Source organism: Mustelus asterias, chromosome 14 (genome assembly GCF_964213995.1).
Source record: "Mustelus asterias chromosome 14, sMusAst1.hap1.1, whole genome shotgun sequence".
Taxonomy (NCBI): Eukaryota; Metazoa; Chordata; class Chondrichthyes; order Carcharhiniformes; family Triakidae; genus Mustelus; species Mustelus asterias.
Window position 1 is genome coordinate 32,648,243 of NC_135814.1, and position 24,172 is coordinate 32,672,414.

General features: G+C 38.7%; 1 protein-coding gene across 5 annotated transcripts in view; it reads right to left on the reverse strand.

Annotated features, from left to right (window-relative positions):
* Window positions 1-5,324: 5,324 nt before the first annotated feature.
* The window catches only part of mgat5 (alpha-1,6-mannosylglycoprotein 6-beta-N-acetylglucosaminyltransferase), an 89,180-nt gene continuing 70,332 nt past the window's right edge, over window positions 5,325-24,172 (reverse strand). For all 5 annotated transcript variants that reach the window (XM_078228131.1, XM_078228135.1, XM_078228132.1 and 2 more), the window contains 5 exons: window positions 21,418-21,564; window positions 20,030-20,146; window positions 17,074-17,148; window positions 8,347-8,504; window positions 5,325-7,759 (listed from right to left, as the gene is read on the reverse strand). In XM_078228131.1, the coding sequence (XP_078084257.1) occupies window positions 7,561-7,759; window positions 8,347-8,504; window positions 17,074-17,148; window positions 20,030-20,146; window positions 21,418-21,564 (696 nt within the window). In that variant the 3' untranslated portion in view covers window positions 5,325-7,560. The remainder of the gene's footprint in view (window positions 7,760-8,346; window positions 8,505-17,073; window positions 17,149-20,029; window positions 20,147-21,417; window positions 21,565-24,172) is intronic.

The window sequence follows — 24,172 nt, forward strand, 5'->3', positions numbered from 1 at the left end:
AAGGCATTGGAACTCTAGTAATCTGCTTGCACATGTGAACTACGATTCTCAACAATTTTTACAGATACTCCATAGAAAGCATTCTTTCTGGTTGTATCACAGCTTGGTATGGCTCCTGCTCTGTCCAAGACCACAAGGAACTACAAAATGTCATGAATGCAGCCCAATCCATCACGCAAACCAGCCTCCCATCCATTGACTCGGTCTACACTTCCCACTGCCTCGGCAAAGCAGTCAGCATAATTAAGGACCCCACACACCACGGACATTCTCTCTTCCACCTTCTTCCGTCAGGAAAAAGATACAGAAGTCTGAGGTCATGTACCAACCGACTCAAGTCCAGCTTCTTCCCTGCTGCTGTCAGACTTTTGAATGGACTTGCATTAAGTTGATTTTTCTCTACACCCTAGCTATGACTGTTAACACTATATTCTGCACTCTCTCGTTTCCTTCTCTATGAATGGTATGCTTTGTGTAGCGCACAAGAAACAATAGTTTTCACTGTATGTTAATACATGTGACAATAATAAATCAAATCACCAAGTTACATCTAGGCTTTACTGAACATGCCACTATGATCATTAAATGTAGTTTCCAGGTTAGTGAAGAGTATTAGATGTTTATCCTTATCCTACATGAATATGGTCATTATCTGCACTTCTAGATTCAAGACTAGAATTGTACGTGATGAATTAGTAGAAATGCAAGTTATTCTTGGATTCTTCTTCTCCATAGTATTGAGCCTGGTGATGCTCTCCAGATTGGAATAACCTGGTCAAAGCCTTCGACTGAGATTAGAACTGCAGTTCTTGGGAAATATAATTTCTAATATCTCATTGAAGCCCAAATTAGAATGCTATATAGTCAGCGGTTTATATCATGAAAGCAGGCAATTTTGCAATGTCTGTACAATCTCTTTGCTTCAGCCATCAAAAATTAATCCCAGTGACCTTTCAGCCCATAAGGCTTGCATGTATTTATGCTTCAAATTGTATCCAATTTTCTCTTTAAAAATGTAATAAATAGCCTTTGCTTCAATCATCCTTTTATGACCAAGTTAACAGAGGTGAATTGACCTTTTCCCCACTCGTGTTTGTTCTGAGAGTTTGAATTTAAAACGGAGGTGATATTGCCAATTTAATACACATCTGTAACTCAGTGCAAGAAATAAGCCAGCCAGGCACCTGAAGTTAACAAAATTAACTCTTTACCTGGGTGTTTTAGCAGTAAGTAAAGATGCAGAAATTAACAAACGGTTCAAAAATGTACTAATGCGTCAAACTACCCATTAATACAAAAAAGGGTTTTCTCTAAAGCACAAAGTAAAACTCTGCAGCATATCATTAAACACTTGGCTAAATAACTAGATGCTTGTTTACAGCTGAAGTGTCCCCATCCTCAGTAGCTGCTGGTTCTTACGAGCTCTCACTGGAGACAATGGTATTGATTTGAAATTCTCCTTTAAGAATTCTCAGTTTGCAGGTGTCCTGCTGGGGTTTTCAAATCACGCAGCTCAGCCTCGATGAAAAAGGTTCCAGAAGAAAGAGGTCAGACAAGGATCTCTCTTTGTCTATCCAAAATCCAATTTTGTCTTAACACAAGAACTGGATCGCAGAACCTCTCTGAGCTTCATATATTTAGTGCCTCCATAAAAATAGCTCATGTCCTTCCCAAATACAACACAGTAGCTGATGCAAGCCAGTGTCCTTTGCTTAGGAAGTATTAACACAAATGTCCAGCCAATGACATTATATAGCAAGTCCAACCAATATTACAAATTGATTTTTTTACATCTTCGTAACACTTAGCAAAACATTCCATACCCTTACCAATTCTCTCCAAGGAAATTTATCTTCAACTCTACGGGGAAATTTTATGCAGTTATCAGGGGTCTTGCCTGCTGGCTGGACTTCTTTGGGTTTCCTGGGATCTGGCCACCAGCAGGGCTTCCTGGGATCAAGGACCCCAGGTGTGGAAGTTCCATCCCCACTTTGGCCTCTAATTAGCAATGCAACAATAGCCACCAGAGGTTCAGGATCAAGGCGTCACCCAGGGCAGGAGCAAGTCATGGCAGAAGTTGTTTTGCAGGTTAGGGGCTGCAGGGGAGGAATGCGTTGGAAGTGGGGTGGTGGGAGGGGAGACAGACGAGTTCTCAGCATGACCCACCTCCCCAATGCTGGGTCCGTCAATAGCAACTGAAGGCCTTTTAATGGAGGAATTCTCACCCCCAACACTCCCCCAGCCCCTCCACCCACCACCACTTCCAGGAGATGACACGTAGCCAGCACAGGTTTTCTTCTTATGCATGCTGCAAGGTGACATGCAGCTGGGCTAATATCAGTGCAGCAGCAGGTAGAGGCCCTTAAGTAGTCAGTGAGTGACCCCTTGAAGGCCTCAGTTGATGGCTGGGTGGGAAGCCTTAACTTTGGCAGAGTGCTAACTCTTAGCCAAGTGCTTAACGGGTCACTTTTGATTAATTACCCTCCCTGCCTCCATACGTGCTGACAGAATATAAAATCCCCCCTACAATTTAAGTTGATAACTTCTTGTCATGGATTTCAAACTTGGGGAAATAGTCCAAATCCACCCTCAGGTACACCAAATGAAAGGATGAACAACAGCAATACCCAGGAGTTGTTTCAATGTTTTGCAGGTTAGGGGCTGCAGGGGAGGAATGCGTTGGAAGCAAGTGCAGGGTGGTGGGAGGAAATACAGCAAAAAGAATAAAGTATATCCTGTTCAATAGGATGAACATAATATGTAGGACCAGGGTTTATGGTAGAATAGCATGGAGCAGATTCCTGTCAATCTTTTCACAAACTAATTCCTGCCAATGTGCCAGTTAATGCACCCAACTTGGAAATAGACAGCACGATGGCACAGTGGTTAGCACTGCTGCCTCAGTGCCAGAGGCGCAGGTTCAATTCCGGCCTCAGGTGACTGTGTGGAGTTTGCACATTCTTTGTTTGCGTGGGTTTCCTCCGGGTGCTCCGGTTTCCCCCCACAATCCAAAGATGTGCGAGTTAGGTTGATTGGCTATGCTAAATTGCCCCTTAGTGCCCCAAGATGTGTAGGTTAGGGCGAATACATGGGGTTACAGGGATAGGGGCTGGGTGGGATGTTGTCAGTGCAGGCTCGGTGGGCAGAATGGCCTCCTTCTGCACAGTAGGGATTCTATGAGAGTGCAATAGTGGGGAGCGAAACTTCAGGCATCATTGTTTATGGTGGAAAACTATTAACAGACAAGAGATTACATTTGAACATTTGTAAATTAAAACAAAACAAAATTCAGGTTAGCTAAGACCTGAGCTAATACTAGACAATGATACTAATATATTGTTATTAATAAAGGAAAATCAATTATTTGCAAAGTTCGGCAGGATTTTGGAGCAACATTAAATGAAACATAGTAACACCATTATCATCAGTACAGAGAACTATCATATGGTGAAGCTAAATTTTTAAAATATTTGAACTAGGTTTTGAACAGGATTTTTATTTGAAGTTATATTTTAGATATACTGAAACTATTAAAGACTGAAATATAATACTTATTTTTCCAAATTAGGCTCAGAAACAAAGTTTTTATAAACATCCTTATATCCTACTTAAGATAGAACTTTGCAAGCACAACCCGTAAATTCAGTATTATAATTTAAAACTACCCACACCATTTATATCACACTTTTATCGTAGGAAATTGGCCCAAGGCATCTTACAAAAGAGTAATCAGACGAAAATTGATATCTATATAAAAATGACATTTTAGTCTGGGGTGACTAAAATGTTTGGTTAGTAGTAGGTTTTAAAAGAGTGACCTAACAACTGCAGAGGAAGAGAAATGTAAATGGGTATTTCAAAAGCTGGAACGTAGTCTCCAGAGGCACAAGCAGCTCATTCAGGACTCATGTATGGCTTCTGATCATGATTAATAGGATTTCAACAGGTTTGATTACTTTTTCATTCTTTTTCATCCATCTTACACAAGTATTAATATGCCCATCTCCTGTTTTCAGCATTGCCTAACAACTTTAATCAACATAATAACTTCAATTTCTTTTAAAAATGATACATTAGTACCTACAAACAATAGATAATACATGCAATAACATTTTTATAGAATGCATTCATTTATTTAACTATATTCATTATTATTGGCATTTGAGCAACAGCATTGTTTGTAGCTCTTAAAATAGAACATTGACTAAATTTTTAAAACATTTTGCCAATCACTGGCCTAGATAGTATTACATAAAGTCAAGATTTGCTTTTCACTGCCATCAGATATCTCAAAGTGCCAATGAAGTACTTTTTGAAGTATTGCCACCTGTAATGTAGGAAACCTGGCAGAAAGCACGCATTCAGCAATTTTCCATAAACAGCAATTAGATATTGACCAAATCATATGATTTTTGTGACGTTGATAGAGGGATAACTGTTGGTCAGGCCTCTGGGGGTAATCTTTCTGCTTTTCTGAAAGAGTGCCGTGGGATCTTTTATATTCGCCTAAGCAGGCATCTGAAAAATGCACCTCCAACAGTGTAATGTTTCCCTCAGTACTGCACTGGAACATCAGTTTTGTGCTCAAGCCCTAGAGTGACTCAAGGGAAGTGTTCCCAACTGAGTCAGATGTGTCATGTGTCCAAGTTCAAAATGATCATAGGCTGTAGTGAAATGATGGGGGGGGGGGGGGGGGGTGCGGGAGCATACCTAGAATTAAAACCTTCAGCCAAGTATTTTCTAATATTTGTAAATCATAGGGGAGTGAGAACTTAAAATATATTACAGACTTTGTTCTTTGCATTATTTTTATTTTAACCAGGAGAAACTTTGATGAAGATTGTAATTAAGTCATTGCTTTTGCTTTTTGTGCTCTTTTCGGTAACCCTAGCATTCAGATTGGAGTCAATGGCATCACAGGCTAATAGTATTGAGCACTCCATATTTTCCATTTTCTTTGCGAAGAGAACCATTATATTATTAGATAGCTCTGGAGGCTCAATTATAGTGAAGTTACCAAACTCAGGGAAGGCCTGATTTTAAATATTAATTTAGTGTAAATGCATACATATTTAAGTGTGAGCACAGGGATTGGAATTTAAATCTTTTTGTCTGCACTTTGATGGAGTCTTCAGTTTATTAGTTTAATGAAACTTCTGTTGTCATATGCTGCAGTTAAATATAATCTATACAGCACAATGTTTGCATGAAGTGTGCTTCAAATTCTTTACCAGTTACAATATTTAAAGATTTAGATGTTAAGATAACTGTTCTGTTCCAAAAATGTATTCTGTATATTTATAAAAGACAATGTACAAACCAATGGAAGAAATTCTCTTCACTGAAAAGATTTATTGAAAAATAAATTTTTTTCCTGCTCATCAAAACTGTGGAAACAATTTCCAAGCTCGCAAGTGCAGCTTTCAAAGCACACCTTATTTCGATATATGCCACTTTTGCAAATATACAGGAAAACCGTTTCTTACTTCACAACACTATGCATTTGGTTGAAACTTTGACTGCCATGAAATGTATATATAGTATTTTTACATAAGTTGATAAAGCAACTTTATTACCTTTGAAAAGGCACATAATTTACATTACATGGCATCTTAGCTACAGGAAATGTTTAATATTTACAAGCACAACACAAAAGCAAAGCAAGTTACAGAGCACCTAAAAAATTAAATTATGTTTTTTTTATGTACAAATGTGCAAACTTGTTTGGATAAATCTGCTGTTAATGAGGTTTAGCTGCTGTAGATTAACTATATGTCACTGATATTTCATTTCCAAAAGCCACAATTTTTTTTAAACCATAATCAATGTTTTCCTCAAAAACATCCTTTACTACAAACATATACTCCTCAATCGTTGATCGACACACTTCATTCACATGATGGAAATCAATGAAATAACAATTCAGGGTACCAACATAATTGTTAATTTTTAAATATGAAATGAATATGTAAATTTGTGTATCAAATATTCTAAACGATTTAAAATCATTTTTCAACAGCACCATTATAATTAATCAACCATCATGTTGATACCCCTTCATGGTTTATGATATGATCAATACCAGTCATCTTAAAATAACCCTGTAGACAGTTTAAAAGCCACATTTGTTATTTAGTCTGCAATAATTTCAGACCACTGTCAGCTTGTATGTAAAGAAAAATTGAACAGATGATTTCAAAATAATTTTCCAAAATAGAACTTCAGCTACAATTACTTCTACCACATTTAGTGACTTTGTTAAATGTGGCCTGGCCTGATCACCTGCTCAACCCTTTTGCTTCAATTAAATAATTTAGAGAGATGACTAATTCTACTGAAGTTTTATAATCTATCCAAACAATTTGGTGAGAAGAATGTTGAATTGAAATTATATCATTTATTTGCTGTGTGGCTAAAAGGGTTAATATCCTTCCTAAAATGTATACACTCCTGAGCCTGAAAAAAAAAAGTGCAAAGGTATGAGACTCCACTTCATCTGTATAGTAAACATGATTATACAAACAAGAGGTTTTTAAAAAACAGTTTACATCAGGATATTTCTATACAAATTACAATAGCAATTATTTTTCGAACAGGAGGTTGCTACTTAAAATGCCCATTAAACTAATTTACTCATGGTCTGAAATAAATCTAATTAGGATCAATTGACACTGGCTATAGAGGGCAGTTAGCTGATAACACTGCCAGCATGCTACTGATGCTCAATAAAGCCAAAAATATTAATAACATTTGTTATAAATATTTTCTGGGAATCCTATTTTGTTTTATTCTAACAATTCAATTTTTTTGAAATTCAACCATTTAAATCAAAACTCAAGCCTTGATTTAAAACAACTAGTGTTATGTATTTCAAGCAGTTATTACTGCCAGCTACGGCAGCATATGACCTTTACTCTAAATAACGGACACGATTAGCCATGTTTAAAAGGAAATCATGCCTGAAAGTACACCAACCAGGATTCTTTGCTTTTAATGTGTTGTTTCATAACAATGGACATTGTGGGGAATCTTTTCTGAACTGAAGTAAGCCATTTCATTGGGATTGTACATTTGGCTTTTTGCTGAACTAAAAGTAAACCAGATCTTACTAAACAGTCTCTTAGATCATGTTCATTAACCAATTTTATGCCAGTTGGCTATTTAATGGATCTCGATTTTCCATTTGTAACATGATTTTTTGAATTTAGAAAATTTACCAGTACGCCCTCAATTTACACATGCTTATTATTAACCTTTCTCAAAAAAAATGTTTCTGTTGTAGACGCCATTTAAGAAAACCTGAATAGTCCATCATGGTTTTGTTGTTTATTCTTTCCATTGGCTCGATAACTTTTCCTTCTTAACATTCACTTGGGCCAAGTTAATATTTATTCTCTTCAAATGAATACTGCACTTTTAAATAACACATTTTCCTTCAATATTCTTTGTGAGGCATTCTTTCAAAAATTAATGACCAAATGTTTGGTCCTTATGAAGACCCACTGTCCCCTACCTTTATGCACGATCTACTTTGTGTGGGGATAAGCTATGCACATTCTGCTATACACATTCCTGACACAGGGCAACTTGTCCTTTCATATAGTCTCTGCATGGACAGATCCTTTTATGGTTTCCACTTGAACCTGCACAACTGAAGAGTAGTAAATCACTCTGGAAAAAGCAGCGTTTCTTGCTTTCATCATAAGCCGGAACGACAATATCATTCACAGATTCAAATGACAAGCATTCAATTCCATACCTGGATGTAACAAAAAATATAACTTCATCAACTTTATGATTTACAATACACATGTTTACAAATAAATATTTCTGACAAGTTCTCTCAGTGTATATGGGGTGTGGGGGTGGCTGCGGCACATTGGCACAGCTGTTAGCACTGCTGCCTCAGTGCCGGGGACCTGGGTTCAATTCCCAGCTTGGGTCACTGTCTGTGTGGAGTCTGCATGTTCTCCCCGTGTCTGCATGGGTTTCCTCCCACAGTCCAAAAGACTTGCTGATTAGGTGCATTGGCTGTGGTACATTCTCCCTCAGTGTACCTGATCAGGTGCTGGAGTGTGGCGACTAGGGAATTGTCACAGTAACTTCATTGCAGTGTTAACATGAGCCCTCTAGGTGACAAATAAACTTTAACTTTAATGAAAGTAGGCCAAAAATATTAACGCTATTCATTATATAAGCCTATTTGTTAGCCATTGTGAATGATGACTAAATATGGAAAATATTTTTCACTGAAGAAATATTGGTGATTGAGTTAACTAAAGTATTAATAAGTTTCACCCAGTTTATTTCTATGCAGTAAATCTTCAACTGATTAAACATACATACTTTTGCAAGTCACTGTCTTTGTTCAGATGTTGAAAGAAGGAAGGTTCACATATGAGCTTATTCTCTTGACAGATTTGCTTACAAGATTGCCTGGGAGCCGCAATTTTAACTTGGAGCACAGTCAGCGGAGGCCACATTACTTGACCATGGCAGAAATCCTATAATAGAATTGAACATTGTGACTATCACAAAATAACCACAGTATCTGCTCAAAAGTGTTTAGCAAAAAATATTTCTCCCACTGACAGACAAACTTAATTAGGCAGGAGACTGAAAGCAGTAAATATTATCAGCTTTAAATTGCTACATTTGAAAAAGAAAAAGTGCTGACTTTTTCAAGTGGATCAGTTTCATTTTAATATACGCATAATTAAATTACTTTTGCATATTTGCTTTTTTTAAGTAGCAGCTAAGTCCTAATAACTTCTTACGGGGGGGGGGGGGGGGGGGAGTGTCAGCTCTACCCAATCAAGTGTTGGCATTTGCTTATGTGACAGACACTTGTGACAGCCACTCAAGTATACTTCTAGCAGGAAAACAAGAGTATCCAGATTCAAAATGTTGATGCAAAACACCACTTGAAGTAAGTTTGCTGTGGTTATGGAGGGAGATTCTTAGATAATAAGAACAGAATTAAAATAAGATTTCTGGATTAAAAATTTCTTTAAGCAAAATTAATATGGTCTTGCTTTTAACTATAATTACAGAAGCCATTTTAACAGCTTTCATCAAGTATTTCAATCCATCCATTACAATACAATGTAGCAAATAGATCTCAAGTGAATCTTACCATATTCCTATATTAATTACAACAGTGACTACAATTCAAAAGTATTTTCACTGCATCTCGGATATCCTGAAGTCATGAAAGGCATTACATAAATCCAATTCAAGTGTCATTATTGGCTCAATTGGCGCTACCAAGTCTGTTAAAGTGGTTTTATGACAACTGATTTCAGTCTTGATTGATTATGGGATGACAATATTATAAAATGCACTCAAGGTATTAGCACCACAACCAGAAAAAAGTGAAGGTGATTCATAGCAAAGGAATTTGTGTGACAAGATGGAGAAGACCAGACAACAGAAACAGATGAAATTACTACAGGACATGAAGTGCTGAGGAGTCAAATTTGACCCTTGTTTGAAAGCTACAATCAAAAGAAGAAAAGACAGATTAGGGGGTGGGTAGAGTCCCTACTTCCTGATCTGCTGCTGACACCCACTCATTGAAATCAGGTGTGGAAAAAAGGTGCAAACACTGCCCAATTTTTAAAAAAATGCAAATTAGATGATTCTGTTGGCCCTATATTTAGTGTGCATTATCCTAGACATGACAACAAAAATAAATAACGGCGCTAAAGAAATGAGATGGAAAGAGAAACATGTAGGCATCAAATCTGGGGGAAGATGAGGGCGTTGGATAGAAGAGTTCGAAAAAAAAATTGAAAAGGTGGTGAACAACTAATAAGCCAAAAGGCAACAAGCATCAGACAGGAATATTTAGAACAAAATAAGAGATGGATGAGCCAGTGTGACAACTATAGGAATTTCGGACGGTTAGGCTTGTATACATTTCAAACTGCCACTTATTCTTTTAAGCTTGGCATAAATTAGTTTGGACAGTTTGAATGGGGCAGAGAGGAGTGGCAGGGGAAAAAATCTCAGCAGGCATTACAACACCATAAGCTTCTGTTCCATGGTATGGCAGTGGCTCTTGAAAGTTCCCACAAACTTTAAAAATTACAGATGTTGAAGCAGAGGTGCAAAAAGATCCATCTGTAGGCCCCAATTGATATTCAGCTATAAATAGGCAGAGCTTGCACCCTGGACGCTCCATATAGTTGCACTGGATCTTGACTGAACTAATCAGCAGACCTTAAAGAGTAATCTGCTACAGATTACTCAAGTAGTCAGCCCTGGAAAATTTTATATGCCCAAGAGCAGTAGGAATACACTTTTGAGATTCACAAAGATTTCTGTGGAAATGGCTCAGTGTCTTCATTCTATGTTACTGGGGGTTAGTATCTGATAGAAGCTTAAAGAGGCAGCTTTGCTAGTGATAATTTCAATAGATGGGTCATTGGGTTGGGGTGTGCTAGCTCATAAATTGGAGGACAACAACTTTATTGGGGCTAATAGTTCCATTGCTCGGGTGGACTTTAGAAAGATTTTGAAAATGTGAGGAATCCCATGGACCTTAATGTACTTTCTTAAACCTCAAGGCAGGACTTTATGTAAACAGATAGATACATAAGCAAAATATCACAGATGACAGAGGTCTGAAATAATAGATAATGCTGGAAATACTCAGCAGGTTTGGCAGCATCTGAGAGCTTGAGATAGGTCACAGCTGAAATGTTATCTCAAGTTCTCTCTCCACAGATATTACCAGACTTGCTGTGATACCTTTGTTATTCTGTTTTCTGGCAAGATGAAATATCAGCATCAGTCACGGGAAAATAACCAATTCAGTTTCGGTTGGACAGTGGAAGTGTAGGAATTGTGGTTGTTCTTTTCTCTCGATCTTGAATTTCAATAGCAATTTGAAAACAAGAACATACCTAATTCACTGATTTTCCACTGTACATAGAACATGAAAGGGAGGGAGGAGAGAGTATACAGCAGTTCCTGTTCCAAAAAATTAAGGTTACTGAAGCATGAAATCTTATCTCAGCTCATCAGAACAAAATGAGCTTCTTATTTTACAATTTAGAAATTGTTCTAGCCAAAGCTAGCATCCTGTTGGCAGCAGAATCGAAAGGGAATTAATCATGCTCCCTAAAGGGGCAGCATTTTCATAAATAGATTTGGGAAATTTTGATAATTTGTTTCCAAATATTATTAAAACATCATTTGAGTGAACTTAAGATGTTGCTCTGCCAAATAAAAGAAAATTGCTATGTTCTTTTTGCTCCTAATTGCTGGATTATACCAATAGTCTGCTCTAGGAAAAATGGCATATGACAGCTTCCAATGTTGTACAGCTTCCTCATCAGCTGGTAGTTAGCCTACTGAGTAGAGGAGGCAAGTTGCCAACAATGCTGAATGCTCTACTCTCCTGCTTCTTGCCTTGGAAAGTCTACTCTAGGTATTGTCTAGTGGATAAAAAGACTAGACTTTTTTTCTACTGAAGTTTTGAAACAAAGCTCAAGGACAAAGCTTGTACAGACTCCGATAGGCCCCATTCATTCATTTAACAGATACCCCATGCAGGAAGCGCAAAGGAGGAATGACTGAATGGGAGGTCTTGTGGCACAGTGGGCAGTGCCTCTGACTCTGAGCTGGAAGTTCTGGGTTTGAGTCTGACTCCAGGCCAAGAAATCTAGATGGGCTAAGTAAGGTGCATTCAAAACCTGGCAAACAGGTAGTAGTAACCTGCAAATCCTTTCAATATGCTTACGACAGGCACGCGTACGACTGATTCTAACGATTCCAGAAAAAAGAACATTGGTTCAGATTTTGTATTGAGAATAATGGTGAGGCTAACGCTGTTACAATGGAGGAACTTGGACAGCAACTTCCAGAACTTGCATAGTTAAAAATGGAATTGTTCCTCCAAAGGCAACGTTATAACTATCTCACTGACAGATTTGGCATTGAAAACCAAGTAATTGCATGACGTTGCTACATTAAAACCACTAAATACACAAGATCAGGGCTGGTGCATTCAGGTGTAAATCAATTTCTATTGGTGCGATAAAAGTCAATTACTGTCAAAGTCTCTCAAACACAAAATTTTAACCTAATTCCATCAGAATTGGATTAGTGTTGGTCATTAAAACAAAATATTTTTACTTTTTCTTTGTCCATTATCTTTATTTCACTTTCCGTACATAATTTTATAATGGATTGAACATTCTAATTTATACTGTCTGATTTGGACTGCTTAGTGAGGATTCGTCAATATAATTGGTTGTAGAACCACACTGTTGCTTGCCTTCTTCACAAATTCCTCAGATCCCAAGTAGAGGAAGTTATGATGGAAATATCTTTAGGCATTGTACACTACTGCTCAAACTCTTAAAAAGTTTGCATGACGAATGATAAATCAGCTTTATTCCTTCACCACTGACTGCAAAATCCAGGCCATTATATAGGACTTGAGCTGAATAATATCATGGGAAATGTATTATTCTATTAAAGGAACCTATTGCTTTCATTGCATATTTTGAACAGAGACAATATTTTAGCCAAATAGAGCAATATTTACATTATCATACCTTACAGCTGATGACTGAGATACATTCATCACCATCCCTGGATATGCCCTGTCCCACAAGCAGGACAGACCCAGCGGAGATGGCAGCACAGTGGTATTCAGTCGGGAGGGAATTACTTTTGGGAATCCTCAAAATTCCATGCCCATCACCAGGATTGGCTTACTAACGCCACTACTGACTGAGTCCTGAAGGATATAACTGCCAGACTGGGCCTGCAACAGATGGTGAGGGAACCAAGAGACAAAAGACTTGATCTTGCCATCACCATATGCTGCAGATGCTTATGATCATGACAGCATTGGTAGAGTGACTACCACATAGTCCTTGTAGAGACGAAGACCCATTGAGCGTACAGCCCATTGCCACCACCATGCCAAATGGGATTGTTTCAGAACAGATTTAGCAGCTGGAAAATAGGCTTTCACAAGATTCTGGAAGCCATTAGCAGCAGCAGCACTGCATTCAATGACAATTTGTAACATCATAGCCCAGTATTTCCCTCATTTAACCATCAGCAAGTTAGGTTCAATGAGGAGCGCAGGAGAGAATGCATCAGGCTTACCTAAAATGAGGTGCCAACATGCTGAATCTACAAAAGGACTAAATTACACACCAAACAGCATACAACAGACATAAGTGATCCCATAGTCAATGGGTCAGATCAAAGATCTGCAGTTCTGCCACACTAAATCATGAATGGTGGAGGACAATTAAACTAATTGGAGGAGGTGGCTCCACAAGTATCCCCATCCTCAATGTTGGGGGAGCTCAGACATCAGCACAGAAGACAAAGCTAAAGCATATGCAACCATTTTCAGCCACACCTACCAAGCCATTGGTTCATCTTGGCCTTCTCCTCAGATTACCAGTGGCACAAATATTAGTCTTCAACCAATTCCACACTGTATCAAGCAGCAGCTGAAGGTACTGGGCCTTGACAACACCCTGGTAGTAGTACTGAAGGTTTATGCTCTAGAGCTAGCCTGGCGCCTACCTAAGCGGTTCCAGTACAGCTACAACACTGGCATCTGACAATGAAAAATTGCCTAGATATGCCCTGCACACAAAAGGACAGATACAATCCAACCAATTACCACCCTATCCATTCACTAGCAGCAGCAAAGTAAAGAGGTTATTGACAGGGCCATCAAGCAGCATTTACACAGCAATAACATGTTCACTAATGCTCAGTCTGGGTTCTGCCAGGGTCACACAGTTCCTGACCTCATTACATCCTTGGACCAAATGAGCTGACTTCACTGATGAGGCAAGAGTGACTGCTCTAGACATCAAAGAACAAAACAGCACAGGAACAGGGAGTGGGATAGCTTGATCTTGGTTTCAGATAAAGCTCGGCACAACATCGTGGGCCGAAGGGCCTGTTCTGTACTGTTCTATGTTCTAACAGGCCCATCGGCCCTCCAAGCCCGCGCTGCTCCCTGGTCCAAACTAGACCATTCTTTTGTACCCCTACATTCCCACTCCGTTCATGTGGCTATCTAGATAAGTCTTAAACATTCCCAGTGTGTCCGCCTCCACCACCTTGCCCGGCAGCGCATTCCAGGCCCCCACCACCCTCTGTGTAAAATACGTCCTTCTGATATCCGTGTTAAACCTCCCCCCCACCCTCACCTTGAACCTATGACCCCTCGTGAACGTCACCACCGATCTGGGAAAAAGCTTCCCACCGTTCACCCTATCTATGCCTTTCATAATTTTAAACACCTCTATTAGGTTACCCCTCATCCTCCGTCTTTCCAATGAGAACAACCCCAGTTTACCCAATCTCTCCTCATAACTAAGCCCTTCCATACCAGGCAACATCCTGGTAAACCTCCTCTGCACTCTCTCCAAAGCCTCCACGTCCTTCTGGTAGTGTGGCGACCAGAACTGGGCACAGTATTCCAAATGCGGCCGAACCAACGTTCTATACAACTGCAACATCAGACCCCAACTTTTATACTCTATGCCCCGTCCTATAAAGGCAAACATGCCATATGCCTGATTCACTACCTTCTCCACCTGTGATGTCACCTTCAAGGACCCGTGGACTTGCACACCCACATCAAGGCAGCATTCGATATTGATAGGGTTCCTTAATGTCACACCAAAAGTTGTCGTCAATATGAATTGGGGGAGGGGGGGTGTACGGGGGGAGAGCATCTCCATCGGCTGGAGTCATATGAGGCAACAAAGGCCGAAACAGAACCAAAAAATTCAGGCTTAGGTAAAAGTGGCAAGTGAGGTTCGCACCACAGGAGGTGCCAGGCAATGACCATTTCTAACAAAAATGAATTTAACTATCTCCCCTTGATGTTCAACTGTATTATCATTGTCGAATCCCCCACCATCAACATCCTGGAGAGGGGGCAGTGGGGATTACCACTGACCAGAAACAGCTAGACCTATCATATAAGCACTGGGGTTACATGATCAGGTCAGTTGCTGGCAAATTCTGTGGTGAGTAACTCACCTCCTGCTCCCCCAGAGCTTGTCCACCATTTACAAGGCACATGTCATGAGTGGAATGAAATTCTCTCCATTTGCCTTGATGAGTGCAGCTCCAACACAACCTAAATGCCATTCAGGACAAAGCAACTCATTTGTTATCAATGCTCTGGGTCTTAGTTGGGGTTTTTCATGATATTGCTGGAGGCAAGGCTGTTCATAGAAATCATAGAAACCCTACAGTGCAGAAGGAGGCCATTCGGCCCATCGTGTCTGCACCGACCACAATCCCACCCAGGCCCCCCACATATTTTACCCACTAATCCCTCTAACCTACACATCTCAGGACTCTAAGGGGCAATTTTTAACCTGGCCAATCAACCTAACCCGCACATCTTTGGACTGTGGGAGGAAACCGGAACACCCGGAGGAAACCCACGCAGACACGAGGAGAATGTGCAAACTCCACACAGACAGTGACCCGAGCCGGGAATCGAACCCAGGACCCTGGAGCTGTGAAGCAGCAGTGCTAACCACTGTGCTACCGTGCCGCCCTACTACCTTTTATATTGAACAGTATACTCTCTTTATACAATACAGACTCAGCATGAGGCTCTACATAGAACTCTCCGTTATCAGTTGCCATGTGATCGTATATCAGTCATTTAATCTATATTTACAACCCTTTACATTACAAGTAGTACCCCATTCACCATATCAAATATTCACTCCCTTCTCCACCAGCACACTTTCAGCATAAAGAAGATGCAGTGTAGCAACTCACTAAGGCTCCTTCAACAGCACCTTCCAAGCCTGCGACCTCTACCACCTAGAAGGATAAGGGCAGCAGATGCATGGAATTATGACCTGCAAGTTCTCTCAAAGCCACAGACCATTCTAACTCGGAAATGTATCACCATTACTTCAATATCCCTGGATCAAAATCCTGAAACTCTCATCCTAATAGTTCTGTAGGTGTCCTTACACAAGATAAACTGCAGTAATTCAAGGCAGAGACTCACTTTCTCAAGTGCAATTGGAATGAGCAGCCAATGCTGGCCTTGCCTGCAATGCTCACATCCCATGACGGATTTTTAAAAATCCAAAGCGCAACTTGTATTTGGATAAAATAAATTTCATACATTCTTCACTTGTGTTAATATGGAGCAAAATGCAAAATACTGCAGATGTTAAAAATTCTCCATAGGTCAGGCAGCATTGGTGCAGGAAACACAGGAGTTAACATTTCAGCACAGGCTGCCTGTAATAATTTCCCTGAGGCCAGTATTCCATCATCAACACCCTTTATTTACACAGTGAATAAAGCAATGCTTCTGTGGTCACAGTACACAAGTCAAATCCCCAAGACGTACAGCACTTGATCCGGGTAGAGACAGCTGGTTTTAAACTCCAGACACTCCTTTCCTAATTGGCGAGCCACCATTCGCTCAATAGGAGAATTCATATTCCACAAGGCCCATGGGAGATCTATTGACAAATCTCCATACCCTCCTTGGCCATCATGAGTCAACATCTGAAATTGTAACTCCTCTGTTCTTCCCACAGTTGCTGCCTGACCTGAATATTTCCTGTGTTTCATTTTACGTATGCTCTTTGACATAAAGAACATCTAATTTAGCTTTTCTGAAACCAAACTACATGATGAAAAATACAGCCTTTATTCAGATGAATGAACTAATAGATTTTTTATTAAGTAGGAACACTGAGGAACAGCTATAAATAAAAGTTTCTTAAAATAGTTGAAATTTAAATATTCAAAAGAGTTGAGAAAGTAATTTTCAATATTTCATACATTTATACAACATGCAAATGAAATAATTGTCATATCGGAACTCAATGAAAAACAATGAGTCCTTCTGAAGAGCATTTAAAGACTGTAATTATCTCGAACACTGTTCATTTAATTACAATAAAATTGGTGGCTGAATTTTTATACTCAAAACAGAAACAGTGACTCATCTGATTAAGCAGTAATTTTCTAGGAGGATTTCACTTAAGTCAATATTTCTAGTTTGCATGGTAAAAGAAATATTACCTGATTTTCAATAAAAGCACTGACTCTCTGCAACATTCCTTCACAGTTGAATTCATAGGGCAAATATGGCTCAATCTATAAAAAAAGAGGAAAAAAAGGTCTCTGATGAATACTGGCAGCAGCAAGCACAACCGGGTCAAGTTACCCACTGACAGATGTGGAAATAACTTGTGCTCTCAGAAGAATATAATACTGTAACAATGGTTAATTTTATTTCTCATTTTGTACAATCCAAGGCTAGACAGAAGAGTCAGTGAAATAGCCCATTTGTCATATTGTGAACAAATGTGTGCTAGAATGTTAACGAGATGACGATTACATTTCAGTTAAGATCCTTTCAGCCCACAGAGAAGGCAGTTTTCATTTCAACTGACCAGCTGGATTTGAATCTTGATCCCAAAAGCAAAAGGATTGAAGGTCAATTTATTGCAGCCTCCAGTTGCATTGTATTTGACAGGTTTTTCTTCTCATCTACTCCGCTCAATTCATGTGGCAGTGACATCCTCATGTAGCTCACCTAGAAAGCCTAGATGGATTATTTATCTGTTGAAATATTAGAACAGAATCCTCTCCTATCCTCAGCCAATGTTCACACAGATGCATGTTGTGGCAGTGGGTCATTGCAGAGTGATTACACAGGAAACCTGGCTGAATTTTCTGCCCCTACCTTGCTGAAAATAAATGCATAGGTTCATATTCCATAGGGGGTAGGTTGGTGGACTGGAAATATGTAATCAAGCAGTTTCTTTCTTTCAATCTTCATTTCATCATGTTAGGGCCATGTCTTGTCACTGTTAACCTTAAAGTCGTATGAGCTATTTAGCAAGGATGAATTTACATTATAGAAATTATATACATTATAGAACATTACATCCTCAGGATTTGCTTCCGATCCAGGTGAATCACTTTTGAAGTGTAATCACTCATTATGTAGCGAAATGGAGCAGCCAGTTTACACAGCAGAATTCAACAATAGCAAATGAGATGCACGACATGTTAATCAGTTTATGTTGGTTCTGGCTAGACTATTGGGAGAAGTCCCTGCTCTTCTCCGAATGTCATAATTACAAACAGTAAAGAAAGCTATCAAAATAGCAAATTGTAATTTTCACTCAAGGATACATACAAACAAGGAGTAGACCCCACAGCCCCTATCCTCCATTCAATAAAATCTTGGCTAATCTGATTGTAACCTCAATTCCACAATACCACCTACCCCCAGTAACCTCTCAACCCCTTGCTTATTAATAATCTATCCACCTCGGCCTTAAAAATATTCAAAGGTTCTGCTTCTACTGCCTTTTGAGGAAGAGGGCTCCAAAGACTCTTGACATTCCAGAAAAAATTCTCTCATCTCTGATTAAATAGGTGACACCCCTACTTCTAGATTCTCCCACAAGAAGAATCCAACGTCACAAATCCACGCTGTCAAGACCCCTCAGGATCTCATATGCTTCAATCAAGTCACCTTTTATTCTTCTAAACTCCAACAGTCACAAGCCTAGCCTATCCAACCTTTCCTCACATGACAACTCGCCCCTTCTATTCGTCGACAAAACTGTCTCTGAACTGCTTCCAATGCATTTACATCTTTTCTTAAATAAGGAGGCCCATACTGTGCACAATACTCCAGATGTGGTATAATTGAAGCATAACCTTTCTACTTGTGTATTCAACTCCCCTCGCAACAAACAATAATAGTTACTTGCTATGCCAAATATTTTTTAAAATTTCATACAAATAACTTTTGATTTGGCGTGTATACATTTTGTTTGCACAGTTCTACTGACTGACGAAGTACCGTATACACACAAATAGTGATTGATCTTGTACAAGTACTCCACACATGACTTCTGGCCAAAATGTCATTTTTCATGCATCTCATGTACAAGTTGGCCCTAAATTTTGGCCAAAAAACCCAAACACATTTGCCACTGAAGTCAAACTCACTCTGGTACAAACCCATAGAATAGCACAGCATTGAAGGCAGTTGTTCAGCTCTTTGTATTTGTGCATGTCAACATGTGCTCTCAAGGCTATCACCTCACTGGTATGCATTGTGCTCCCACCAATCCCACCCTCTTATATGGCAACATGATATCAAGGAGGAACCAGCTGATATGCAGTCCAGTTTAAATTTAAAAGTCAGATCACAGAGCAGACAAATAATTGTGCAGTAACTAAAGAATAAGATATCAGAGAACATTAGAGATTGGAAGAATATCTCTCTGCGCAGTTTAAGCAGATGCCTAAGAGTAAATGTGCAAACAGAGGAAAGCTTTGTAGGTGGCCACGGTTGGGAAAATAAGTCAATCAAAATCACCAGATTGTATTTTCAGTTTCTTGTGGATCTATCCAAATCTTCACTCTGAAACAAGCAAGAAAATTAGGCATTGCATATTTCAAAGCCAGTTCTGGACTGTGTACTAGGTTTAAGAGGAGAAACAATTTTGTACTGTGACAGAAGACCAAGATTTCACCGTCTCCCAGCAGAACTTGATGATGGGCTTATTGCATTTCAGCAGCTTACAATCACACATTGAAAAGAGTGGATACAGAGTGGTGTGTATTGGGAACAAGAATGCGACTTCCCATGCAGCTTGATATGCCAGCCAGTCAAAAAGCAAGAGAAAAGAGAGTAAATAGTGTTGGTGAAGGCAACGGGTCATAGAAAAACAAATTGTTTAAATTTGCTCTTGATGAAATTGATAAATTCAATGTATATAAATTAATGTCCGTCTCCATGGAGGTTATTATTTATTTAAATAAAAATTAAATTTTGACTACTTTTGTGCTATCTTTGGCAGGAACAGTCTCCAACCTGGCAACTCTGCGATAGGGAGAAGATGGATTTCAAATATGACTCACTATTCTTTGGCTAAAAAAGCTAAAAATTAACTGATTTGCAGTCTTCTTTCAACATGTACTTATTTTTCAGAGTTAATGTCAATATTACCTTCTGATTAAGAATAGCCTTCACTGCATGTTCCACCTCTACAGGGTCATCAATGTTAACAGTCCAGACATGAGGTTTCCCAATAAATACCTCAGCATATGGATGCTGTGAGGTTAACTGCAAGAACAAGTTGGGCTGGTTAGGACGATGGTAGAATTACAATAAAAAGCATAATAATTTGAATTTAGATAGTATCTTTAAATGTAGTAAATCACAAACAAAATCTGGCACATAGGGAGACATTAGGGCAAATGACCAAAGCAGGTTGAAGAGCAGCTTAATACACGAAGCTGAATATTTGAAAGAAGCATGATACCCAAAACCAAACTTAAACAAAATAGTGACATAGGTCTTTCAGTCCATAAAGTGTAGGTAGGATATACTATGGCTGAAGCAAGCATCTTTCCAGTGCATTTTTTAAAAAAACATATCAGTTCAGAAATGAACAATGGGTAACATGTGTTAGGAATTTTTGAGCTAGTGTTACCTAGACTTGCCACAACAGGGTTCTACAGATCATCTGACATCTAAGGGAACAAGGCAAGTAATCGTGCATTTCCTTAAAAAAAGCAGATTGAAGTATTCTGAAATTATGATACAAGTTTTGAATAAGGAAGCTAATTTTGAATGACAAATTCAATATTAAATCAGGTATAGAAAGGGAAAGAAATATTGGATTAAGAGCAAGACATACAAGTAATATATTTTTAAAGTTTCTAATAATTAAAATCATAAAGTGAATGATGTGTTACAAATAAGTTTCAGTGTCAGAGAATTGCTGACAGCAATTAACTCTTACCATATTAAAATATTTAGGCTTGATGTAACTTAGTGTGGCATATTTACTTCATACCTACAGTATAGTAGTTTCACACCATTTAGTGTATTTGAATGGAGATGCAATTTTTGAAGTTCATAGTGAATCTCCAACAGCAACTTCTCAATTTTCACATTTAATCACATATCTGACCTTGCCGGAAGAAGCTGTGTCATTTGTATTGAAATAACAGAGAGCCAAAAGCTTCATCATTATTTTGACAGCAACCTTTGGGCCCTGTCTGTCATTCAACTAGATGTAAAAGACATTTAGCAATTAAATGAACACAATTATTTTAAAATAACTACTGTCTTTATTATAATAACAATATAGAAAGCTCCTTTCAAAGTTAAAAAGTTTATTAGTCACAAGTAGGCTTATGTTCACACCATAATGAAGTTACTGTGAAAATTCCCTAGTCGCCACATTCTGGTGCCTGTTCGGGTACACTGAGGGAGAATTTAACATGGCCATGCACCTAACCTGCACATCTTTGGACAAGCACAAACAGCATAGGCCAAATCCAACATTTCAAAGCTCCATTTTTTTTCTAATCTCATGAAAATCTTACCTCTCTCAGTGTTGGCTTGCCTTTGAAAAACTCAGTGTTCTTACTACTTTTAGGTGGATTAAACCGTGGATTTAAGAAAGCACATCCATTAGCAATGGCTTCTAGAGGAGCCGGTCCTTCATATGGGAAACCAAGGCCAACAAACAACTGCAAAAACAAAACAGCAAGTTGTTTCATCTCTGGTCATTCCTTTCATAAAGTTAAAATGTTGTAAAGGACTCAAGTTTGAGAGAAAATGTATTTTATACAATACAAAAATAAAACATTAAAAAGAACAAAAAACATGAAATAAAACATTAAAGATAAAGAAAAGCATAAATGTCTCTCAACAACATCAATTTGATCTTTAGAATTTCAGAGTGATCACAAACATACTTGGAACAATGAGGCAAACAAATTGACAAACATTTGCTAGCCATTTTAAAGTAGACCTTAATGCTGAAATTACAACAAGAGTCTCAACAGAAACTATTTTAAAAGTGTGCAGAAAATGCTATGGGGATGAAGTTTAAGCTAAAACACCATGCTGCAAAATCTGTAGGGATTTTCTTTAACTCCCAGGAGAGAAACTGCAAAAACGCATTGGCACTCTATTGCCAAGGTTTTTTGAAAAATTATTTAATGACTCTTTGTTCTTATTTCAGAATTACTCTTTTCCCTCTTCCCCAGTTCATCTTCCGACTTTGTGTCCCTGAAACCAAACCCATAATTCTTGGAATTCTCCTAGTTATTCCATTCACAGTGTTTCTTCTACCCCTTCCTCCCCAAAGTAACATTATTTGCCCTCTCTCACCCTACAATTCACAAAGAACCTACTGTTTTCACTAATTCTTGACTCAAGTCATACCTGGAGCTGCTACTTTAGTGGTACTATAGCTATCCAGGAGTTAGAAGTGGTTTTAATGCTAACTTTTTCTAGGTATCCATTGCTCCAAGATCATAACCATTTGACGTTCGAGTTAGACCAAGTTTCAGATGGTTCCCATTGCTCAATGGAAATTTTAACTTTCGTGCGCGTCCCAGTGCACATTTGGGGCACCATCTACCCTGCCCCAGAACTCATAAATTATCAGCCTATAGCCAGTGTTTTTGTCAAACAACAAGAGTTTGTCTACAGAAGTTTTTTTTAAAATCTATTATTGCCCGGATTTGTTTTTGCAGAATGAGATACCAGTGCTGTGGAACTTTTAACACACTGCCTCTGAGATCTGAGTAAAGCCCCAGCTGCTACGTCCAAAGTATGTGCTTTAAAACTCATGTTGCAGTAGCATGGATGGCAGCTCTGACAGATTGTAAAATTGTAGGCAGTTTTGTGACACCCAGGACTTGTATTGAAATGACAGAAAAATCATATCGGAAACTTTACAGCCGGCTAAAAAAGGACACTTTCAATCCATTAATCTGCATTGGGGAATCCATGACCCAAAAGCATAGATATGTTCACACTGGTGCTCATTTACTTGGGAGTGTGAAAGGCTCGAATACTGCTTTGCTTCCTGTCTGCACAGTAGCATACTCTCTGGTGTGTTCTCATTCATGCACATATGAATGTGCAGAATCATGCATATACAAATGCGGCCAAATAAATAAAAATTGGCCTGTAAAATTTTGTTTTATATATTTGCTTGCCACGTGTACACATTCATCGTTTTTTCTCAGCATTTTCAACATTAGAAGCAACAACACCAACATGTCACTGTTTTGTTTTTGAATAAACAAAATTAGTCGCAAGTACACAGTGTGATTAAGATCAGAAAACGTGTCAAAAAATACAAGCTGTGGTGCAACAAAATTTAAGAGGTCAGAGAAAAACAAAGAAAATAATGTTTAAAAGCTGTACTTGTGCAGAGAACAGAAGAAAATCTAAGTTCATTGAACACTTTCCATGGTCGGTCTGACATTTATAAAATTTGTTTTTACACTTTATCCCATTATGAATACCACGAGAATTATCTTTTTTTTTTTAAGAGCAGCAAGTTTTTAGATCATATTAATAAATTCACCTAAATGCAATTTGAAATTTGGCTTGCTTTCCAAAACATAGGAACTTAATTACTCCTATTGGCATAACACTTCTTTCCAAAATATGCTAAAAGATTCCTGTCTGATGGTTTGTTTTGGATGCCAGATAGGGCATACTGGTTTTGTGCCAAGGCTAGGATTGAATCCAATTAAGCACATCACACAAAAACTGAAAATCTGTAGTAAAGGCCATACAGGTAGACGCTCCCTTTTAGCACAATTGCAGAGGTTTAATTCATACCTTTTCAAATTTTCTTCTTTCAAATGCAGTAATCAGTCAGCAATTGTTACATATGGGTTAGACAGCATGGATTGCAGTTTTATTAGTCGTTTGGCTTATTCCCATCTCATAAAAGGAGTGGCAAATTATATACTCTATTTAGTAGGTATAGCACAGAAACGCAATCTTAAGATTCAGTCCAACCAGCCTATGCCAGCGTTTATGTTGCACTTGAACCTCCTCCCAACTTTCCTCACCTAAATCTAACATTGTTATCCTCTATTTCCTTCTTCCTCATATGCTCGTCCAGCTTCTCTAAATGCATCAACACTATTTGTTTCAGCTACTCTCTCTGGTAGAGAGTTCCACATTTTCACAACTCTTTGGACCAATCTTCCAGCGTCCTTTAGATCCTCACCAACTCAGTCTCTTCAATCTATGTGCGAGCTCCCATCCATATTCTGCATGGTAAAAACAAAGGGCAGGCCTTTGCTCTGCTTCAAGTGCAAGAAT